This window comes from Rhinolophus ferrumequinum, chromosome 16 (genome assembly GCF_004115265.2).
Source record: "Rhinolophus ferrumequinum isolate MPI-CBG mRhiFer1 chromosome 16, mRhiFer1_v1.p, whole genome shotgun sequence".
NCBI classification, from domain to species: domain Eukaryota; kingdom Metazoa; phylum Chordata; class Mammalia; order Chiroptera; family Rhinolophidae; genus Rhinolophus; species Rhinolophus ferrumequinum.
This window is the reverse complement of record NC_046299.1, coordinates 65,001,380-65,023,844: the sequence shown is the minus strand read 5'-3', so window position 1 is coordinate 65,023,844 and position 22,465 is coordinate 65,001,380. Positions and strand designations below refer to the sequence as shown.

The window sequence follows — 22,465 nt, the reverse complement described above, 5'->3', positions numbered from 1 at the left end:
ACTTCGAAGGTGACCATAGTGATATTCAGCAATGAGGTATGTAGCACTTTTTCTAGGATGAGTGCATGAACTTAATTTGTCTGACCTCGTACACTAACAATAAACAATCTAAAAACAAAATTAAGAAAATTTCACTTACAGTAACATCAATGAGAATAAAATAGCTAGGAATAAATTTAACCAAGGTGAAATATCTATACACTGAAAACTGTAAGATAATGATGAAAGAAATTAGATGACAGAAAAAAATGGAAAGATATCCCGTGTCCTTGGATTGGAAGAATTAATATTGTGAAAATGTCCATACTACACAAAGTGAACTACAGATTTAATGCAATCTCTATTAAACTTCCAACAGCATTTTTCACAGAAATATAAAAAACAATTTTAAAATTCATATGAAATCACAAATAGCAAAAACCATCTTATGAAAGAAGGACAGAAAATGGAGGCATCACACTTCTGATGTCAAATTATATTACAAAGCTATAGTAATCAAAACAGTGTATTACTGGCATAAAAACAGACACATAGACCAATGGAATGGAATAGAGGATCCAGAAATAGACCCACATATATATGATCGACTAATCTATGAAAAGAGTACCAAGAATACACAATGGGAAAAGAATAGTCTCTTCACTAAATGATGTTGGAAAAACTGGATATCCACAAGCAAAATAATGAAATTTGATCCTTGTCTTACACTATATATAAAAGCAACTCAAAATGAATTAAAGACTTAAATGTAAGACCTTAAAACCCTAAAACTCCTAGAAGGAAAAGCTCCTTGAGGTAAGTCTTGGCAATGATTTTTATATATGACACCAAAAGAACGGGGAACAAAAGCAAAAGTGAACAGGTGGGACTACATCAAACTAAAAACCTTCTGCACAGCAAAAGAAACAATCAACAAAATGAAAAGGCAACCTACTGAATGGGAGAAAATATTTGCAAACTAAATAGCTGATAAGAGTTTAATCTCCAAAATATGTAAAGAACTCATACAACTCAATAGCAAAAAAAAACAACTCAATTATAAAACAAACAGAGGATCTGAATAGACATTTTTCCAAAGAAGACATACAGATGGCCAGCAGGTACGTGAAAAGGTACCACTAATCAACAGGAAAATGCAAATCAAAACCACAAGGAAATATCATCTCATACTCGTTAGAATGGCTACTACCAAAAAGACAAAAGACAACAAGTGTTGGCCAGGGTGTGGAGAAAAGGGAACCCTTGTACACTGCTGATGGGAATGTAAATCGGTGCAGCCACTATGGAAAACAGTATGGAGGGTCATCAAATATTAAAAGCAGGACTACCATATGATCCAGCAATCCCATTTCTGGGTATTTATCCAAAGGAAATTAAGTCAGTATCTTCAAGAGATATCTGCTTTTCGATGTTCATTGCAGCATTATTCACAATAGCCAAGATATGGAAACAACCTAAGTGTCTGTTGATGGATGATAGCATAAAAAAAATCACACACACACACACAAATGGAATACCATTCAGCCATAAAAAAGAAAATCCTGCCATTTCTGATAATATGGATGAACATAGAGGACATTATGCTACGTGAATAAGCCAGACATAGAAAGCAAATACTGTGTTATCTCACTTACACTCATATACGTAGAACATAAAGTAGTCAAACTCAGAACCAGAGAGTAGAGTGGTGATTACCAGGGTCTGGGGGTAGGGAAAATCTGGAGAGGTTGGTCAAAGGGTAAAAACTTTCAGTTATAAGTTCTTCGGATCTAATATACAGCATGTGACTATAATTAATAATACTGTATACTTGAAATTTGCTAGTAGAGTAGATGTTACATTCTCACCATACCAAAAAAAAAGGGGGGGGATAACTAAGTGAGGTGATGTATGTGTTCAACGGCCTGATGGTGGTAATCATGTCACAATGTATCTCTATAGGAAAACTTTACCTTGTGTACCTTCAATATATATAATTTTTATTTGTCAATAAAATAAAAATATCCTCATCAGAATAAAGCTGGGAGGAAAAAACAATCAATCAATCAATCAATCAATCAATCAATAAATAAATAAATAAATAAACAGCTTTTCTTCAAACAACCGTATAAAATATTCATGAGTAAATGTAAAATGGTACAGCCACTTTGGAAAACAATTCGGCGTTTCCTCAAAATGTTAAATATAGAGCTACCATATGGTCCAGCAATTCCCTCCTAGTTATCTCCCCAAGAAAAATGCAAACATACATCCACACAAAAATTCTGGCATCTTTATTAATAATAGCCCAACAGTGGAAACAACTCAAATTTCCATCATCTGATGAATGGATAGAAACAATATGGTATATTCATAAAAATGAAATATTATTCAGCATTAAGAAGGAATAAAATACTGATATGTCCTGCAACATGGATAAACTTTGAAAAAATTGTTCTAAGTAGAAGAAGCCAGTAACAAAATGTCACATATTGTATTATTCCATTCATATGAAATGTCCAAAATAGGCAAATCTATAAAGACAGAAAGTAGATTAGTGTTTTCCCTGGCTAGAGGATGAGTGGGCAAATAAATGAGAAGTGACTGCTAACGGGGTAATGAAAATGTTTTAAACTTGACTGTGGCGATGGTGTCACAAGTCTGAGTATTACTAAAATTGTACACTGAGTGAATTGTATGGCATGCTAATTACATCTCAATAAAGTTGTAAAATTTTTGAAAGCAAGCAAGCAATGATGGACTTCAAGTAAGGTTGTGAGATGATCCCATCTACGTCACAGGGAAATAATTCTGGCTGGAGAATTAGGGCATGAGGTGGGGGGTTGGCAGTTAGACTAGAGGCAGAGGGGTTATTAGGTAGAAAGCTGTCCTTACAATCCATGCAGGAGATGCTAAAAGCCTGAACAAGGGCGGAGAAAGATTGAGATAACTTTGGAAACTACCCCGTTACAGAGAACTTCCTGTGAAACAAAGATTCTATGCTCTGCATGAGAGTAAATGGCATAAATGTAAATTTTTACAGTCCTCGGGAAAATAGCTTAACATGTAACAAAGTCTCAAAATGTTCATACACTTTTGTTGTTTTCTAAGTCCCTGTCTTAAGAAAACCTTTTTTAAAAATGTTTTAAGCACAAAATATGTGCCATAGAGTTATTTATGGGTGAAGCAATGTAAATGTCCTATAATAGTGTTCTAATTAAAGAAATGGTGGTATATCCATACAATTAAACATTATGCAATTTTTAAAAATAATTCAAAAGTGAAATTCCATAGAAAAATGTTATAATATTAACGAAAATGGAAATATGACATGAAATTGCACATACAATGTGCTTTTAATGGTATAAAATGTCTAATGTAATTTTTACTAACTGCTTTTTATGTATGTTAAGAATTTTGATTGTGTACCAAACTTTTCTATATTTTCTACAATGATAGTTCATTACTTTTGTCAAAAAATAGATTGTATTTCCTTTCTAAAGAAAAACAATAGCCATTTTGTTCTTAGATATGAAGGGTAATTCCATAGCCATCCCTCTACCTCCTCCAGGGTTTCCTGGAGCATGTACCTTGCCTGGCTTTTATGCTGTCTTCATGTGCTCCCATCTCAACAGTGCCCAGAACCTTTCATGTCCAATTTGATTCCCAGAGAATCCTTTGGATGCCTGTCTTTTGATGAATAAAGCCAGCCGCCCTGAAATCTGACCGAGTTTCTTCAGTTCCTCCTCTCTGAAAGCTCTCTGTCTTCCTCCAGACAACCCCTAGCTGTTGAGATTTGGGCTTTCTTGTCTGGCCTCCCTCTCGCTCGCTGCCCTCCTCCCACTATATACTGACAACCTCATTGCCTGAGCGCTGCTGGCATCTGACTCACTTCGGTGCCCACCTGCACCAGGCCCAGAGAGACATTTTCAGTGAAGCCTATGGAGGAAGGGTGAGCTGACAGAAGTCTCAGCTCACCCTCAGTATTAGCTCGTGTGTGAGCGGGCTCCTCTCGCAAGCCTTCCTAACTTCCCAGGTGGGTTTCTCTTCCTGCTGTCCACTTCCAGAACACACAGCATGGGTGATTGTCCCGGTCGCGCAGCCTCCCACTCACCCTGGGAACTTGGTGAGAGCAGGGAGTGTGTCTCGTTTTCTAGGGGTCCCCGAGCCCAACGCTATCCCATCCCTGGAGCCTGGCAGTGGGGGAAGCTGGGGCAGGAAGGAGAGGTGAATAGTGGTAACAGTGAATGAGCGACTGAGTGAACGGACGGACGGAAGGATGGATGAGGGGATGGCAGCTGAGGTTGCCCCAGTCCCCTGAATACTGAAACAGACGCCAAGCCAATAAGGAGCGGCTGACTCCGGCGGTGTCCGAGGCGGTCACCGCGAGGCCAGAGCGGCAGGAGGGCGGGCGGGGCGGGGCGGGGCGCTGGGAGGAAGCGGCGGCCGGACTGGGTGCAGACGCGCGGGGACCCGCGCGCCGAGGCTCGCAGAGCTCGCTGCACCCACAGCCGTGGCGCTCGCAGCCCGCCGCCATGCCTTCTTACACCGTCACCGTGGCCACCGGCAGCCAGTGGTTCGCTGGCACCGACGACTACATCTACCTCAGCCTGGTGGGCTCCGCGGGCTGCAGCGAGAAGCACCTGCTGGACAAGCCCTTCTACAACGACTTCGAGCGCGGCGCGGTGAGAGCGCGCGGCCGAACTGGGCTGGGGGCGCCTGGGTCCCCGTCGGGGCGCGGCGGGGGACGGGACCGAGCAGAGGGAGCCAGGAACCATGGGGCTGCCGGGACCCGGCTGCGGGGGTCGAGGGGCGTCCAGCAACCCCTCTTGGAGACCTGGACCGGGTGGAAACCCGTCCAGGACTTGGTCGGGGCGGCTGGGACCCGAAGTCAGGGGCGGAGGCTTTCAGGGTGAGGCTCTTCTCCCCAGGAAGCAGGAGAAGATGCAAGGTTTGCTGTTTCACAGATGGGGACCCAAGGTTCTGAGAGGCCCCTTAACTGGGCAAGTGCTGTGGGCAGCGTTACTGGTGCCCCATTTCCTAGGGCTCTTTCCACGGTTGGTGAGGGGAGGGAGTCATACTATGAACCTTGCCCTGCTCTGAGGGCACGTCAGGGCAGCCACAAGCTGTGGGAGAAAGCGTAGGTCTGGGGGTCCAGAGGCCTCAGTTTCATCTGGGCCAGACTCCTAGCTCACTCTGTTGCCTCTCTGGACCAGTTACCCCAAATGTAAAATGGAAGGGTTGGCATCAGGAGTGTCCAGGAGTCCTGGGTGAGCCCAGGCCTATTAGTGACCTAGAGTGACGCTAGCAGATGTCTCCACACCTGAGCAGCTCCATTCTCAGGACAGGTCACCAGAGGAATTTAGAGGGGACAAGAGAACCCAACCAAGGAGAAGACTTGCAGATCTGGAAGTTGTCACTGGCTTCCAGCAGAGAATACACCAGGGAGAATTCCACCTGAAGTGTGGGCTCAGTGCCTCACTGGAGACCCTGGAGCTGGGGAGTGCAAGAAGCAAATGGAGCCCATGTTTATGGCACCTCTTTGTGGTGCCAGGTATTGTGTGAGGCCATGCACAGGTGGCCTCCGGATGCTGGGCTAGCCATGGATCTAGCCCTGTGGCTCTCTTCGTGAACATGGCAGGTCACAGTTGTCACTGAGGTTTAGTGCTGTGCCCAGCCCAGTGGCAAGCACAGGAAGTGCTCGGAAAATGACTTGTGGAAGTCTGGACACAGTGCAGGTGCCCAGGGACTATCTGCTCCCTTCTACCACCCCAGCCCCTGAACTGGACCAAAAAGATATAGACTTCACAAAGCTGTCTTTTCACCATTTAGTTGATTATAAGGTCAAACCACATAAAATCACTCATACTGTTGATTATGTTTGACAAACAAAACAGCAATTTTATATGGCTCAACTGAACACTTCCTGGATAAAATTCATAGAGTGTGTTAGAGGTCTGCAGAGCCTAAAGTCCACTCCTTTTCCAGATTCCAAACTCAAGGTGGGCTTGATTCCTACCCTAAAGCTGCTGAACCTGGCTGTAAGCCAGCTCGGCAGTCAGCTAAGTTCAGCACCTTAGCCTGGCTTGAGATCCCTTCAAGAAGGGTTAGGTATTGAGGATAAGAACAACCTCCTGTCACTTGGTTTCCCCAATCAGGAGGCTGGCTCTGAGGCCAGTCGTGTGGTAGAGCTTGTCAATCATCCATTTGGGATGATGACACCCTCTGTTGTTTCTGAAGCACCTTCATTTATTTCTGTTATTTCATGGACACCCCCCCCCCAACACCTAGGGAGGAGGAGAGGATACAGACACTTCCTCTTTCTAAGTGGGCCACAGTGGGCCCTGTTCCCCTCTACACGCCACACACACTAGTGTGCTACTGTGTGGCATGGGGCACCCCACGTGTGGCTTCTCCCCGGAAGAGACACTGTGGTGTAGCCATAATGAATTTTTGGAAGAGGGATGAAAGCACTCTCCTGTTCTTTATTTCCCTCCTTCCCTTCTGTCTTCCTAGCCCTGAGAATTCATTCACATGACATGGTGATTAAACACCTCAGGGAGTGGCCCAGAAGCAAATTTCAGGAGAGATTTGCATGTCCCATTTCCATGGGGTGAGAGCGGAAAGGAAAGTCGGGAGGGGCTGCTGCACTGCAGGGACCCAGCCGGCTCTGAAAGGCTCTGGAAAAAACGCAGCTTTTGAGAAAGTTCCTGTTGATGCAGTTACTCCACACTGTTTTGCAGTGCCCAGGACCTACTTCCTCATTCTCCAGCCAATGGTCTTTCAGGACAGTCCATCCCTTTTGGGTAAAGGTGAAGGAGAAAACTTAGAGGAAATACTAGCTGAGAAGGTAAAGCTATCCCCATTTTACTCAAAAAGTGTTACAATCATGGTTAATAACAGTAACAGTAATGACTATTTCCAGGCCACCAATTTAATCATTTCCTGGTCCCTGGCAGGTCAGTACCCCCACTGTTCCTTGTGCAATTCAGTCAAATGATGGACAGGACTGATTTTCCTCAAGTCACAGGTCCCTGGTTCTTCTCATCCGGGTTCTGCATAGTGACCCAGAACAGGCCCGGGAGGCAGAGTCCTTGCAGGTGAGCTTCTCCTGTAAACAGTCACCCCTGGATTGGCTTCCCACTGTCAGCTGCGGAAAGCCAGACTGGTGACCCCAAGAGCCCATAGACTAGTCCAAGTCTAGGCAAATTTAACAAATTGATGTGTTTCTTTAACTTTGTCAATTTAAAGTAATTTCAGGTCAGATGGGATGACTTTAACAGATCTGAAGATTTCTGGGAAATCTAACTTGACCCATTCTCATTCCATGACAGCACTGTTAGGAAAGCTAAGGGCAATAGAGTGATGTTTAATAACTGTCCTTGACTATATTCACTAAGTATAAACAATTATTACAACTACATATACTTCTTAAATACATTTAGTGAATATTCTTATAATATATTAATGGAGAATACATTTTAATAGAATACCTCCTTCTCAGCATACATGAATGAAGAATAAACATTTTACCTTGACCCTCAATCTCTATTGCCCAGTCTTCGCTCTCTGTCCCTTCTCTTCCCTACATTCAGCCTCCTCTTCCTCCTTCTCTTCCTTCCTCTACTTCCTATTTCCCAAATCCCCCAAAGTCCCCCATTTCTCTCTTCTTTTCTGCTCTCCTCTCTCCCTTCTGCTCTATCTCACATTTTCCCCTGCTCCCCCATTCCCTGCCCCCTCAACCTGCCTAACCACTGCCCACTTCCCCCTCTCTGCCTCAGTCTCTCCATTGTCCACCCCTTTTCCTCCCTCTCTCTACTCCACAGCCTCCTCCTCTCCTCTCACCCCCACCAGCCCCTTATCAGTCCTCTCCAAGACAGGCATCCCAGGCTGGGCCACACCCTGACTTTCCTCTGTCATTGCTCCAGCGAGGGATCTGGGCCAGAGACAAATGAAAGCTTTCTTAAAATGCTGTTATAAAGATCAAATGAAAACTGGCCAGCTAACATTTTGCTGAGATATTCAAAAAAGAGTTGAGCACAACAAGTGAAATCAGCAAAGTGACCCTTCTGTGAAACGAGGCTGGTGAGTCACGTTTTCCTGGCTCCATGTCTCTTGCCAGCATCTGACTACAGCACCTGCTCCCTCTGCCCCAAGGAGCTCCATGCTCCAGCCCCGCCCCCAAACTGGGGCATCCAAAATGCCTTGCCCATCCTTCTCCCACTCAGCTCACCTCTGAAGTCTTACCGACTCCCAAGAGCAGCTTCAATGCCATATCTTAGGAAGCTTTCCACCCCACCCAGCTTGCCCCTTCATACTCCATCAATGGGTTGAACACGGGCTCAGAGCCAGGTCGCTGGTTCCCAGTCCAGGGCTTTTCCCAACATGAGGCCATGGGGAACAGTGGGAGGAACCTGGTTTTGGTTATCACACAGGTGTGGACTCTAATCACAGGGCCACAATTATTCACTGGCACAATAGCTGCCAGACCTCGCTGAGCGTCAGTAAAATGGGACCCATCCATGCAGCCATGCACATGTCCTGTATTTATTGAGGGCCTGTTATGGGCCCTCCACTGTTGATAGTGTCCACTGTGCAGAGTGAACATGAGAATTCAATGTGTCAGGGTACACAGACAACAAGCAGCAGCAGCCAATGGAGAGGAGGCAGGAAGATCGGCACACTGTGTGGCTCTGTGCACCGTCCTAGGACCTGAATTTGCTCTTTGATGCACAGGGCCTTTCTCTATCCTCTGTGACTCTCCAGTGGTGGCTCCTTTGGCCAGAGTCACAGCCACCAAACTTTGTCCTGATTCGGGTGAGGCTGAACTACTCGGACCCTCATTCACCTCCTGTAACTCTGGGCCTGAAGCCAGGGCCAGCCACAGACAAGCCAGAATGGCAGGTCTGTCCCTCACCCCTGTCAAATAGCATGTTGTGTCTGTTTCTCCCAGATGATAGTCCAAAGCCCTCTGCCAGGCCTGCAGTGGTAGGTGGGAGAGGGGGACCTGGATGGCCCCTTTCTCCTGTGATTGCACCACAGGTGTGCTAAAGGGTGACCGTGGTCTCCCTGCCCTCTGAGAAGCTGTTCCATTTCTTCCTTGTCAGTCACCACCCCCAGCTGGACATCTGGCCCTCCCTTTCCAGTCCTGATGAGGCTCCCTGAGCCCGATTTCCCTTCCCTTTCCATTCCGAGGTGCTGGGATCCTCCCTCCCGTGAGAGTGGCCACCAGATGCTCCTGGAACCTTTTCCTTTAGAATGGCCTCCCTCCCCCCTCAGCTCAGCCTTCCTGGCATCAATCCCCCGACACCCTCAGCCCCCTCTAGCTCCTCAGAGCCCCAGGAAAGCCACTTCCCCTGCAGCAGCCACCTCCGGCCCAGACCCAGGCCTTACCACATGCTGACTTCCCCCTGCTCGGCCTGTACTGCCAGAACCAAAAGTGCCTCCCATTCTCCCTCTGGCTCACAGCCCCTTCTCTACCCTCACAGGAATTCCCTCCTGGTTTTGAGCCAAGAAGTTTGAGCTCATGGGCTCAATGCCTTCCTCCCACATCTGCTTCCGGTTACTCAGTTTGGCGTGTAGTCAGGATGGACCTCAGTGAAGGGGCCCATGCTAGCTCACGACTGCTCACAGGCAGTGTGCGGCCTGCTCCCCTGTGACCCTCCCCCCCTGCCCCCAGCAGTCAAGGACGGAGGACTAGGTGGTTTGATGCCCACAGCCGCCGGCGGCCTGTGCCATGAAGAAAGGAGCCCAGCATCACGCCATTCGGATTTCTCAATGGTCCTTACAGCTAAGCATTACCTCCCCTTGACAGACGAAGAAACAGAGCCTCAGTGAACCAATTTGCTGCATCCCATCCCAGGGTCAGTCACTTTGGCACCCACTAAGGCTGGCCATGCTGCCCTGACACCTGGCTCACCTCGCTTTCTCTCCCTCACTGCACGCCCCCCGTTCCTGTGGGAATCTCTGCCTTGGCCTCACATGAGAGCTGAGGTCTCTGCAGACCCCCACTCATGGCAGGCAGGGCCCAGAGTGGGCTTCTTGGCCCATCAGAACCTTCTGCTTTGGCCCACTGATGCCTCAGCTTAGGGATCCCTCTCCTCTTCCCACCTCCACAAGCCAACCAATCAGAGATGTACCCTTCCTTTCCTCCCCCTCCTCCCAGCGCCTCAGGTCATCCAGCCCCCACTGGGACTCCTCTCCCAACTCTGCACCGGGGCCTAATGGCTACTCCCTAGGAATCAGACAGGCCCCATCCTCAGGTCCCACAGACCTTGAGGGTCAGTGTTCTCTGTGACCTCGTCTTGGGCCCCTGTTCTCCCATAGGACACACTCTGGGGTAGGAGGGCTCTTTCACCCTGAAGGATGAGGCACTCTGGCAGGACAGATGTGCTCGGACACATGTTAGGGACTGAGAAGTGTCATTCCACACACACACCTGGCTCCTCAGTCCTCAGGACCCAGGTGCAGACCACAGGGCACAAGGAAGAGGCTTCTGCTTTCTAACCACAAGCATCTGGCATCTGTGGCAACCACGACATGCAATCTGCTCACTGTGCTCAGAACCCAAGAAGTTTGCTGAAAATACCCCACTTCCCATTCCCCTTATGAAGTCCTCTCTGCTGGCAGCTTTGGTGGAAGAAGAATGGAAATAGGGACACCTGTGGTCACATGCGGAGTGAACACACCTGCCCTCCCTTCACTTCACTAGCATGCTGAGAACTGTAGGTTCTGCCACCAAGGAAAAAACTCAAAGATTGGTGAAACCTGGCTTCGAAAGTGCCTTGGAAAAGCATGGAGTCTAGGGCTTCCCAAGCCTGCTGGTCTTTGAAAGGCTCAATGCAGTGCTCCAGCCCCTCACCCTTCCTTCCTTCTACCAGCAAGAGCTGCAGACTCACAGGTCGTCCCGTAGCCACCACACAGGTGCAGCACACAGCCTTGCCAAAGGCTGGCACTGGGCAGACATGTTCTCTAAATGAGACCATGCTGGTGATACATGAAATGAGGGTTATACATGCTCGGGAGACCTCAGAGAGTCTAACTGGCCTTTTCTCCTTCTCAGGTTGATTCTTACGATGTGACAGTGGATGATGAACTGGGTGACATCCAGCTGGTCAAAATTGAGAAGCGCAAGTACTGGCTTCATGACGACTGGTACCTGAAGTATATCACGCTGAAGACACCCTACGGGGATTACGTCGAGTTCCCCTGCTACCGCTGGATCACCGGTGAGGGCGAGATCATCCTGAGAGATGGTCGAGGTGAGTGGCTTAGATCCTTCCACTCCCTGAGCTTCCCAGGAATGAAGAGGGCTTGCAGGCCTCCCCTTCCTCAGAAAACTGTATCCATGGGAATATAACAATGTCACAGTCAGTGGTTGGGCACTGCCCTGTGCCTAGAAGCACCTGCAGGAGGTGTGATCTTCCTCCTAGTACTAACAAGCCCCAGGGTCAGAGCGTGGGGTGAGAGGCCCCAGGCACACAACCAGCTATGTCCCCCCTCTGAGCTACAGTCATTCTAGGGGAAGAATCTGACCCCTTTTTGTCAGAGATAACTAGGTTCCCTGGTACCAAATACCCCGGAGGTGTACCCCTAAGTGAGCAGCTCTCCAGATGTCAGACAAAGGCCCACACTGCCCTTAGGAGGGCTTGGGCTCCAGGGCGCCCCATGCAGAGGGGCTATGGGCAGGCCTGGTCTGCACGGTCACCAGTTGTTAAACCTAAAGTCCCACCTTTTGCTGAAAGAGAAAAGAACCTAAAGTCTGTCCTACAAAGCAAGACCCTCAAATGTGCATACCCCAGTCTGGCACTTCCTCAGGAAGCCATTCTTCCTAAGAGACACGACTGGCATGATATGGCACAGAAGAGAAGCCCAGGGCAGAGGCAAGGCTGCTAGGTGTCTGAATGGCTCCCTCTTGCACACCAACCTTTTAGCATAAGTCACATCCCACCTCAGCAAGTCTACCTGACTTCAAGTCATTGCGCTTCGGTTTGCTCACACTCTAAACCGGAATGGAACGTAAACCTTCAGATGCTGTGCATCCACTAGGGTGAGGAGGACGAGAACAGCTGCTTCTATCAGCAGCACCGCTTGGCAATTCCTAGTTACAGCGCATTTCCTATAGTTCCTTTGTTCTTCACAGAAGTTTGGCAGGGTAGATAAAACGAGAATGATTATTACCCCCAACTAGCTAAGGAAGCCAAGACAAAGGGGAAAACAGTTCCTCTCTACTAGATGTTCCTAAACTCCCATCGTTTCTGACACGGAATTTAAGACACCAAATTCCAGGGCACGGACGACTAGGCCCCCACTCGGTCCGCCCCCTCTCGCCGCGCGCCCCGCTCCTCTGCCCACCTGGTTGTGGTCACCTACCAGCGTCCGACCCAGGCGTGGTGTTTTCTGAGACACTGCGGCCGCCGCCTGCTGCACCTCCTGGGCCTTAGTTTTCCGCTGCTGACCGGCCTCATGAAGCCGTTGGTCGTGTTCGTCCTCTGCGGTCCTGGCGCCGGAAGCGTCGATAAATATTAACTACACACACCTTTCTGCAGGAGAACTTGATGAAAGGAAGAACCCAGATTCACAATATGTGGAACTCATTCAAAGTATATTAAAGATGGAAAGATTGTGCCAGCTGAGCCAACCATCCATTTGTTAAAGCAGAAAATGGATCAGACAATGGCTGTCAGTGCTCAGAAGAATAAATTCTTGATTGATGGGTTTCCAAGAAATCAAGACAACCGTCAAGGTTGGAACAAGACCATAAATGAGAAGGCAGAAGTATCTCTCGTTCTGTTTTTTGATTGTAATAATGAGATCTGTATTGAACCATGTCTTGAGAGGGGAAAGAGCAGTGGTAGGAGTGAAGACAACAGAGATGGCTTGGAAAAGAGAATTCAAACCTATCTCCAGTCAACAAAGCCAATTATTGACTTATGTGAAGGAATGGGGAAAGTCAAGAAAACAGGTGCTTCTAAACCTGTTGAAATTTTTGATGAAGTTGTGAAGATTTGTGACAAAGAAGGCTAACTATAAACCTGAAAGCATCCTTGAAATCATGCTTGAATATTGCTTTGATATAGCTGCTATCACAATCCCTTTTTAAGGCTCAAAATGTATTTGAGTAATACTTAAGAACATGTCTACTTAGTTTTAACCAATGCATTATGGGGATCATCAAAAATCAAACACAATAAAATGGAACAATTCTTATAACATTGTAAAGTATAATTACATCACAATTAATGGCTAGAAAATAAGACAAACTTTTTATCTTCAATTTATTTTAATCTTTTTTTTTGTCACAGGAGTAGTCAGTGAATTCGGTCTAACTTCATCCTAGCTATGGTGCTCATAAAACAAAGAATAGTATTAGCTAGTTCTTTGTTTTTATTCAAAAAGAATATCCCTTTGATAATTTGTGTCTGCTCTGAGCAAAACTTTTTATATATGTGTATATCCCTTTAGTAATTACAACATGTCATGATTAGGAATTCCATACTTCCTCTTTTTCTTGCAAGTTTTAAATTTCCAACCTCTTAAGTGAATTTGTGGACCAATTTCCAAAGAAGCTTTTTGTATAGTCAGTTCTTGGCACAATGTGTTTTGTAAGCAAATTCATAAAATGAATTCCTAGAAATGTTTTAGTATTTATCAAATAACTGATCATTTCCTATAGAAAGGTAAGAAAACTTAGGCTTCATTTGACTACAACTTGTACAAAATTGTGTGACAGGGAATAATCTTTGCTTCCAGGAATTGGAATGGGGGCACTGGGGGTTCAGAATCTGGCAGAATTGTCAGCTTTATTCTGACACAAATCTAAGGATAAGGGGCAAGGATCACATGTAATGACATGTGTTCCTTATTCTCTATTATGTAGTGTTATTAACGATTAGACTGATCTTAACAGAATTCCTAGCAGTGGAACCTTGAAATTCATGTACTAGATTTATGGTAAAATGGGTTTTTTGTTTGTTTGTTTTCTAGACTAAATATAAAGTTAGTATAAAGTAGAAGAAATCTAATGGTTAAATTTCCCATTTGTAATTTATTTTCTTGAATATTTTTTTCATAGTTATTTATTAAAGAAGTTTTAAAAATCATTGCACTTTGGTTAGAAAATGATAAATATATCTTATAAATGTTTGATTCCCTTCCTGACTACTATTATTCAGTAAAATTTTTTTTTTCACGATGTTGAAGCATGGAAAGGCACAAAAATTTTTTTAAAAGGCTATAAAGCCTGAAGGAATTTTTTCTTAAATCTATTTTTTCTTTTAAAATCTCTGAAAAAATTGTTTTTTTCCTTCTTACCTTTTTCTGCCATCACTAATGCAAAGTGGTATCCCAGGTTCTTACGATATTAAAATGTTTCTCATCTTCACCACTTATACTTTCGGTTTACAGGGTTAAATCAGACAAGAAATTTTGACTTTGTATAATTAGATTTTATATTTAAAGCCATTGGGAATAATGAGGACAATTTATGGATGTCTTATATTATAATAGATACATTTATTTCTATGTGTGTTATGAAATTCATGTATTAATGATGAATTTTCAACATACTTGCCATTAGAAAACAAAGTTTCCATAGTACTGTAACATATTAGACACCAAAATGTGTATTGACATTAACTTAGTTTCTTGGAAAAGATTGCAATGAATTCTTATCTAGTGATTCAGTCCAGCCAATACAGAGGAATTTTACTGGTAATTTAATCAAACAGCTGTAGTATGAAACAGGAGTAAAGACTTTAAGATTGTAAGTTCATTCCTACTCACATAAGTGAAGAAATCCATCAGATGGGGATCTGAATATTTATCCTGATATTGTGAAAGCAACCTTAAAGTTTTTAAGAAGACTGCTGAGATTAGGTGCTTTCTTTCCTTTCATTAAATATCTTCCTGTGGCATTTGAAAACAAAACCCAAGGTACATAGTAATTACTAAATTATGAAGCTTTGCTTTTTGTTTGCTTTTTAAGTAGAAAAATATGTTGGCATTGTTGAGTTTAGGAGCTAGCTGAGATACATCTGACTTCCCTAGTTTGGTCATTCCATTTGTTAAAGATACAATCACCAACAAGTTTTTTACTTTCTTGAAAGATCCCAGTGGAAGCCTTGCTATTTTTTAAAAAATTAACTAACATTATTTTCATTCAGTGATGTTGGCTATATATGAATTATTTAGTAAATAAACCCAATAAATTTCATACTGTGGCAAAAAGAAGGAAAGAAGGAAGGAAGGAAGGAAGGAAGGAAGGAAGGAAGGAAGGAAGGAAGGAAGGAAGGAAGGAAGGAAGGAAGGAAGGAAGGAAGGAAGGAAAGAACGGAGGGAGGGAGGGAGGAAGGAAACCAAATTCCAAGAATATTTCAGAATTGAATGACTGGAGCTGAAAGGACTTTTGTACCCTGACCTCAGTCAGGAGAAAGGTCACAAAATTTACTCTGTCTTGTGGTGGCCATTCGACAGGAGTGTGGGCTAAGAACTGTAGCGGGCTGGTCTGCAGTGATGCAAGTACAGAGACAGAATAGTTTTAGAGCAACTTGCCAGAATAATTCTATGACTGTTGCATCTGATAATAAAAACAGGGTTTGCATTTTGAAAGTCTTTGGTTTGTTTTTTATTTCATTTTTCCAGTAGTTCATTTTTACTGTATTTTACAAAACTATCATTCTGTGAAGAAACGGGTTTTAAAAACTGGCCCTTTACCACAGAGAGCTGGAGAAGCACTATTCCAGACCGCTTTTCAAGAGAAGCTCTGGAATTCCTGCCACTCAGGCTCCCTTAACCGTGTTCACCGGCTTTGTCTTAAACAATAGTGTAAAGGGTAATCATGATCCCACCCCTCCCACCCCTGCCCTTAGCCACCTGCCCCTCTCCTGAAACAAGAGCTGAGATGCTTTTGAAGCCCCGGCTCAGAGGGAGGAAGAGAAGGCTTAGGTCCATTACGATTATTAGGACAATAACCACTGTTCCCATTTATTGGGCAGTTACTGGGTGCCAAGCGCTATGGAATGCTTTATTGCATTCTCTCACTAGCTCCCCAGCATAACCCTAGAAATAGGCATTATTATCTCCATTTCAGGTGTAAGGAAGCCAAGGCAACTTGCTACAGGTCACACAGCTGTGAGGGACAGATCCCAAGTCTACACCCAAACCCAGGTGTGTCTTTTCTAAAGCCCACACACTAGGACACTAAATACTATTTTCAAATTAAGCTTCATTCTCAGTTCTCTGTGTGGGCACCACAGGGAACTGGACAGTGTCAGGATCTGTATGTTGGATCTTAAGTTACACATTTATCCAGAAAGCAGCCAATTGCACTTAGAAACACAAGAGCCATTAGTCTCTGCTGCTCTCTCAGGCAACAGGGAAGCTTTAGTCAGCTGCCATTTTTGCTCTGCATGAGAATTGCAGGGGGAACAGCAGTGAAGTACTCTGCCGTGGTTTAAATAAATCCACCAAGGACCATGAAGAGAGGAATGGCAGCTCTGCACCAGGGGTCCAGGATTCTTGACAGATACAGAGTCCTGGGGGCTGAGCAGAAGGTTAGATCCCCCAGGTGGAAATCCACTTGCTGACCAGAGGTGGACACACCCTGTACTTGCAGGAGGGAGGCAGTAAATCATTGTCTGGTCCCAGTAAAGCCTGATGAGAACCACGCCTGACTCATGCATCTGGAAATTTTCGGCTGAGGTGCAGGTCCCCCAGGCTTGCTGAGTTAGCGGGGGTGGGGGGTTGGGGGGGACCGGAGGAACTGGATTTGTCTTGCATAAAAGGAGTGACTGAGAACATGGGATTTGAGTCTTGTGTTGAAAATCCATTCATTGGGTGTATGACCTTCAGTGAAGTTCAAGGGCAAAGCCATTCAACGTCCCTGAGGGCCATTTGATAACAAATAGTGGAGTGTTCTGAGGCTTACATAAAATGATGTATGTAAAGCCCTTCACATGGCAGCATGTCTGAGGGAAACCTGAATGTTGTACATTGTTATCCTTCTTCCTGAGGCCCTTCTCACATGTGTCCTTTCCTCACAGCAAAGTTGGCCCGCGATGACCAAATTCACATTCTCAAGCAGCACCGATGTAAAGAACTGGAAACACGGCAAAAACAATATAGGTGAGTGATGACATCAGGCCACGTGGCCACGGGTCCATGTTTTTTTCCCTGCCCCCAGCTTCTGGCCCATCACTGTTGGTAAGCGATGACCAAGGCACCAGCTCCCTGTGGTCCAGAAGCTCCATCTGACCACCCCTCCAGGCAGAGATGGTAAGGGGAGTTATGGGAAAACTTTGGGATCAACCATGTTGGCATTTAGGAGCAATGGGGCAGCAAAACCTTGAATTTATCTTGGTGTATCCCATCATGTATTGCAGGGATTACCCCTCACTTTTTATGTCTTCTGATAATAATTTCCTTATACAAGTGATACACAATACAGAACAAAATTGACAAATCTCTAGCCAACAGATAAAAGAGAGGACACAAATTATTAAAATTAGAAATAAGAGAGGGAACATCAATATAAACTCACAGAAATTAAAATGAACAAAAGAGAATACTATGAACTACCGTATACCAAACTGTTAGATAACTTAGATGAAATGGACAGATTCCTAGAAAGATTGACTCATAACTGACTGAAGACAAAATAATCTGAACAGAACAACCACAAGCAAAGAGACTGAATTAGTAATCTTTAATCTTCCCACAAAGAAAAGCCCAGGCCCAGATGGCTTCCCTGGAGAATTCTACCAAGCATTTAAAGAATTAATCCCAATCTTACAAAAAATAGAAGAAGAGGGAACAACTCTTAACTCATTGTATGAGACCAGTATTATACCAAAGCCAGTCAAAGACATCATTAAAAAAGAAAACTATACACCAATATCTCTTAGGAATATAAATGCAAACATTTTCAATAAAATACTAGCAAACTAAGTTCAGCAGCACATAAAAGGCATTATATAATATGGCCAGGTAGGATTTATCCCAAATATGCAAGGCTGGTTTAACATCCAAAAATCAATTAATGTAATATACCTGTCAATAGAATAAAGAACAAGGAAATATGATCATATCAATAGACACACATGAAAGCATTTAACAAAATCCAATACCCTTTCGTGATTAAAAAAAAAGGAATTAAAGGGAACTTTTTCAACCTGATAAAGGGCACCTACAGAAAACTCACAGTTCTCATCATACTTAATGGGGAAAGATTGCATGCTTTCCTCCTAATATCTGGGAACAAGATAAGGATGTCAGCTTTTACCACTTCTGTTCAACATCGTGCTGGAAGGACTAGCCAGGGCAGTTAGGCAAGAGAAATAAAAAGGAAGCCACATTGAAGAACAATAAATAATCGTGGGATCAAAACCAGGAATTCTTAACGCTGTGACCAAAGATCAAAGTTCTCCATAGGATGTAACAGTCACTCAATAGTGCTGTTTTCCTGAGGAGATATAAGATTTATCAATGAATGGTGATATGGGAAAGTAAATAAATGTCTCCCAAATAAAAAAATAAACACAAAAAACAATAAATAAAACTATTGCCATTCACAGATGACATGATCTCATATATAGAAAATTCTAAGTAAGTCACCAAAAAACTATTAGAACTAATAAACCAGCAAGGTTGCAGGATATAAGATAATATACAAAATTCAATTGTTTTTCTATATGGTAGCAATCAATAATCTGAAAATGAAAATAAAAAACAATTCAATTTAGCATCAAAAGGAATAAAATATTTATGAATAAATTTAACAAAAGAAGTCCAAGATTTGTACAATGAAAACTACAAAACACTGTTGAAGGTAATTAAAGAAGATCCAAACAAGGTGAAAGTCATCTCATGTTCATGGGCCAGAGGACTCAGTACTGTTTAAATGGCAATACTTCCCAAAGTGATGTATAAATTCAACACAATCCATATCAAAATCCCAGCCAACTTTTTTGCAGAAATTTACCAGCAGATCCTAAAATTCATATTGAAATGCAAGGAACCCAGAATAGTCAAAACAATCTTGAAAAAAGAAAACAAAGTTGAAAAGAAAACAAAGTCTCAGTATCAAAATTACTATACCGCTGCAGTAATCAAAACAAAGCGATACTGACATAAGGATAGACATTATAGATCAATGAAATATTATTGAGAGTCCAGAAATCCTTTATGCTTCAAAGGATACCCTCAAGAAAAGGAAAAGACAACCCACAGAATGGAATAAAATGACAAGTGTTGGCAAGGATGTGGAGCATTCAGAACCTCGTGCACTGCTGGTGGAAATGTAAAATGATGCAGCTGCTTTGGGAAACAGTCTGGTAGTTCCTCAGGCTATTACAGAGTTATCATGTGATCCAGCAATCCCACACCTAGACATATACCCAAGAAAAATGAAAACGTGTCCACACAAAACTTGTACATGAATGTTTATAGCAGCATTATTCATAATTGCCAAAAGATGAATACAACCCAAATGTCTATTAACTGATGAATGTCCGTGGTGTTTCTATATAATGGAATATATAATATTTCAGCCATAAAAAGGAGTGAATAAACGCTTCTCCAGAGAAAATGTATGAATGGCCAATAAGCACATGAAAAGATGCTCAACACTATTAGTCATCAGGAAAGTGTAAATTGGAAGCACCATGAGATACCACTTCACATGCACTAGGATGGATAGAATAAAAAAGACAGATAATACCAAGTGCTGCCAAGCATCTGGAGAAACTCACACACTGCTGGTGGGAATGTAAAATGATGCAGCCACTTTGGACAACAGTTTAGAAGCTCCTCAAAAATCTTTTAACAGAATTACCATATGACCTAGCAATTCTGCTCCTAGGTATCTACCCAGAGTAATGAAAACGTATTTCTACACACACACACACACACACACACACACACACACACACACAATGGTACACAAACATTCATAGCAATATTATTCATAATAACCCCAAAATGGAAACAACCAAAATTCCATTAACTGATGAATGGATAAACAAAATGTCTATCCATACAATGGAATATTATTTGGCTTTAAAAAGTAATGAACTGTAGATACATGCTAAACCTCAAAACATTTTGCTACATGAGAAAAGGTCATTTACAAAAGAACACATATTGTATGATTCTATTGATGTGAAATGTCCGAATAGGCAAATCTATGGACAGAGATTGGTAGATTAGGGGTTGTCTAGGGCTAGAAGTTGGAGTTGGGGAATGGGGAGTGGCTGTTAATGGTACAGGGTTTCTATTTGGGATGAAAGTATTCCAAAATTAGATTATAGTGATGGATGCACAACTCTGTACATATATTAAAAACCTTTTGATTAATTTTGAGGGGTGAATTTTATGGTATATAAATTATATCTCAATAAAACTGTTTAAAAATAATAAACAGGTGCTTCTAATACATGATCTTGAGTGCTCATATGGAACCTGGTGGCCAGTGGGCTATATTCAGCCCCTAAATGGGTTTGATGGGTCATTGTGGGGTTTTGAGCAAATGGGGCTTTTATTCTCCAGGTTTCCCCAGCCCACACCTCTTTATGTCTGTAGCAGAGCATTTTTTTCATTTCATTTCATACATTTGAGTTTCCTTCCAAGAGAAAGGAGTGAAAGGAATCGTGCTAAACGGTCAGCATGGTTTCCTGGGCTGTGGAGGGGCTTTGGGGGAGCAATGACTGTTACTCTTTTCTACCTAGTCCTCTCTAGTTTAACTACTTATAAGGAATCTGTAATATGTCAGGGTTTTTTAATCCAGCAAAGCAAAGGAAGGGGAATAATGTAGAAGCAGAAAAATACCTGTAATTCATTTACTTTCACTTATTTGGGATCGTAATCTACACCGAGGGTGCCAAAAAAATGTATACTCATACACATGACTTGTATTCATCTTTTGTTATCGGTATATATTGAGCATTACAATTTTAATACAGTTGTTTCCTTTCTTAAAATGTATGTACATTTTTTTGGCACCCTCTGTATATGACTGGACATCTTCTTTTTTCTCTCTCTCTCTTAGAGGTGTAACAGAAACATTTCCCCACATTAAGAAATCTCATCACAAACATTATCCTGGGTTTTATATAATATTCCATTGTATGGATGCACCATCATTTCCTTAAACACCAGTCTGACTGGACATTTCAGAGGTTTCCAATTTTTTATTCTTATAAACAATGTGAAAAACCTTTGTGTGGAACTTTCTGTGCCTTTGTAAGTATCTCCTTAGGGTAGGTGCCCAGAAATGAAAGTACTAAAGCAAACAGTGTAAGTTATTAATATGTACTGGCACATCTCTCTTCAAAAATCTTTAACCAGTTTTCACAAGCAGTGTACGGGTACCCATTTCACTAATTCTTACCATAGGAAGGTAGCATCTTTTTTGTTTTATAACTTTCTCATTTGTAAAGGTGTCTCTCATCTCTTAGCTCTTTATGCTCGCTCCACTCTCAGGGCCCCAGTGCTGTCCAACGCTGGACAAACCACCACTGAAACCACTGGTTGCCCCAGCCTCAGAACTGCATTTAAGTCTATCCTCTTTCCACAAAAACATATATATCCATGAAACAGAATGAAAAAAAATGAGAAACAGGGACATACACACATGGATGCTTGATGTATGCAGAGGGCACACGAGGAGAAGAGCTATTGGGCACAGACCGGGGAGAGAGGAGGAGGAGAACCTGGGATCTATATCATGTCGTTCAGAAAACTCAGGTTGGGGTTGAATGGGCTTCAATGTTAAACGCAAAGCTACAGAACACTTAGGCTATAGATTATTCTTCATGGCCTCAAGGGCAAAAGATTTTTCAAACAAGACTCAAGATGCACTAAACTTACAGAAAAGATTAAGTTCCCCTACCCAACACTGAGGGACTTCTGTTCACTGAAAGACATCAAAGGAGAGGGAGGAGACAATTCACAGAGTGATGGACAAGAATTATGATCCGTAATACTGTGTTTCCCCCAAAATAAGACCTAACCGGAAAATAAGCCCTAGCATGATATTTCAGGATGACATCCCCTGAACATAAGTCCTAATGCGTCTTTTGGAGCAAAACTTAATATAAGATCCAGTCTTATTTTTGGGGAAACATGGTATACACAGGACCCCAACAAATCTTTAAGAAGAGGGTTGTCAATTCAGTAGAAAAATAGGCAAGAGATTCGAGTAGTCGCTGTGTAAAATGAGGAGCAAATACCCAGAAAAGGTGCTCAGCTTCATTTGTAACCAAGCAAATCAGAAGTAACACACAATGAAGATGTACTAAATAAAGCACTACTACATTAACACACACATATAAACACACACACACACACACACACACACACACACACACACACCACATGGGCAAAACTGAAACTTGACAAGACCAAGTGTTAAAGAGCGCCATTAAGGTTGGGGCGGCTCCCGAGCTGCAGGCAGGAGTATAAATTGATACATCCCTTGCAGAAAACAATT

The 22,465-nt window shown here is 43.3% G+C and overlaps 1 protein-coding gene and 1 pseudogene across 1 annotated transcript in view; both read left to right on the top strand.

Moving 5' to 3' along the window:
- The first annotated feature begins 4,434 nt into the window (after window positions 1-4,434).
- The window catches only part of ALOX5 (arachidonate 5-lipoxygenase), a 48,474-nt gene continuing 30,443 nt past the window's right edge, over window positions 4,435-22,465 (top strand). Inside the window, exons 1-3 of the mRNA XM_033131325.1 lie at window positions 4,435-4,664; window positions 11,042-11,240; window positions 17,022-17,103. Of these exons, the coding sequence (XP_032987216.1) occupies window positions 4,515-4,664; window positions 11,042-11,240; window positions 17,022-17,103 (431 nt within the window). The 5' untranslated portion in view covers window positions 4,435-4,514. The remainder of the gene's footprint in view (window positions 4,665-11,041; window positions 11,241-17,021; window positions 17,104-22,465) is intronic.
- On the top strand, window positions 12,430-13,005 carry LOC117036417 (UMP-CMP kinase-like; annotated as a pseudogene).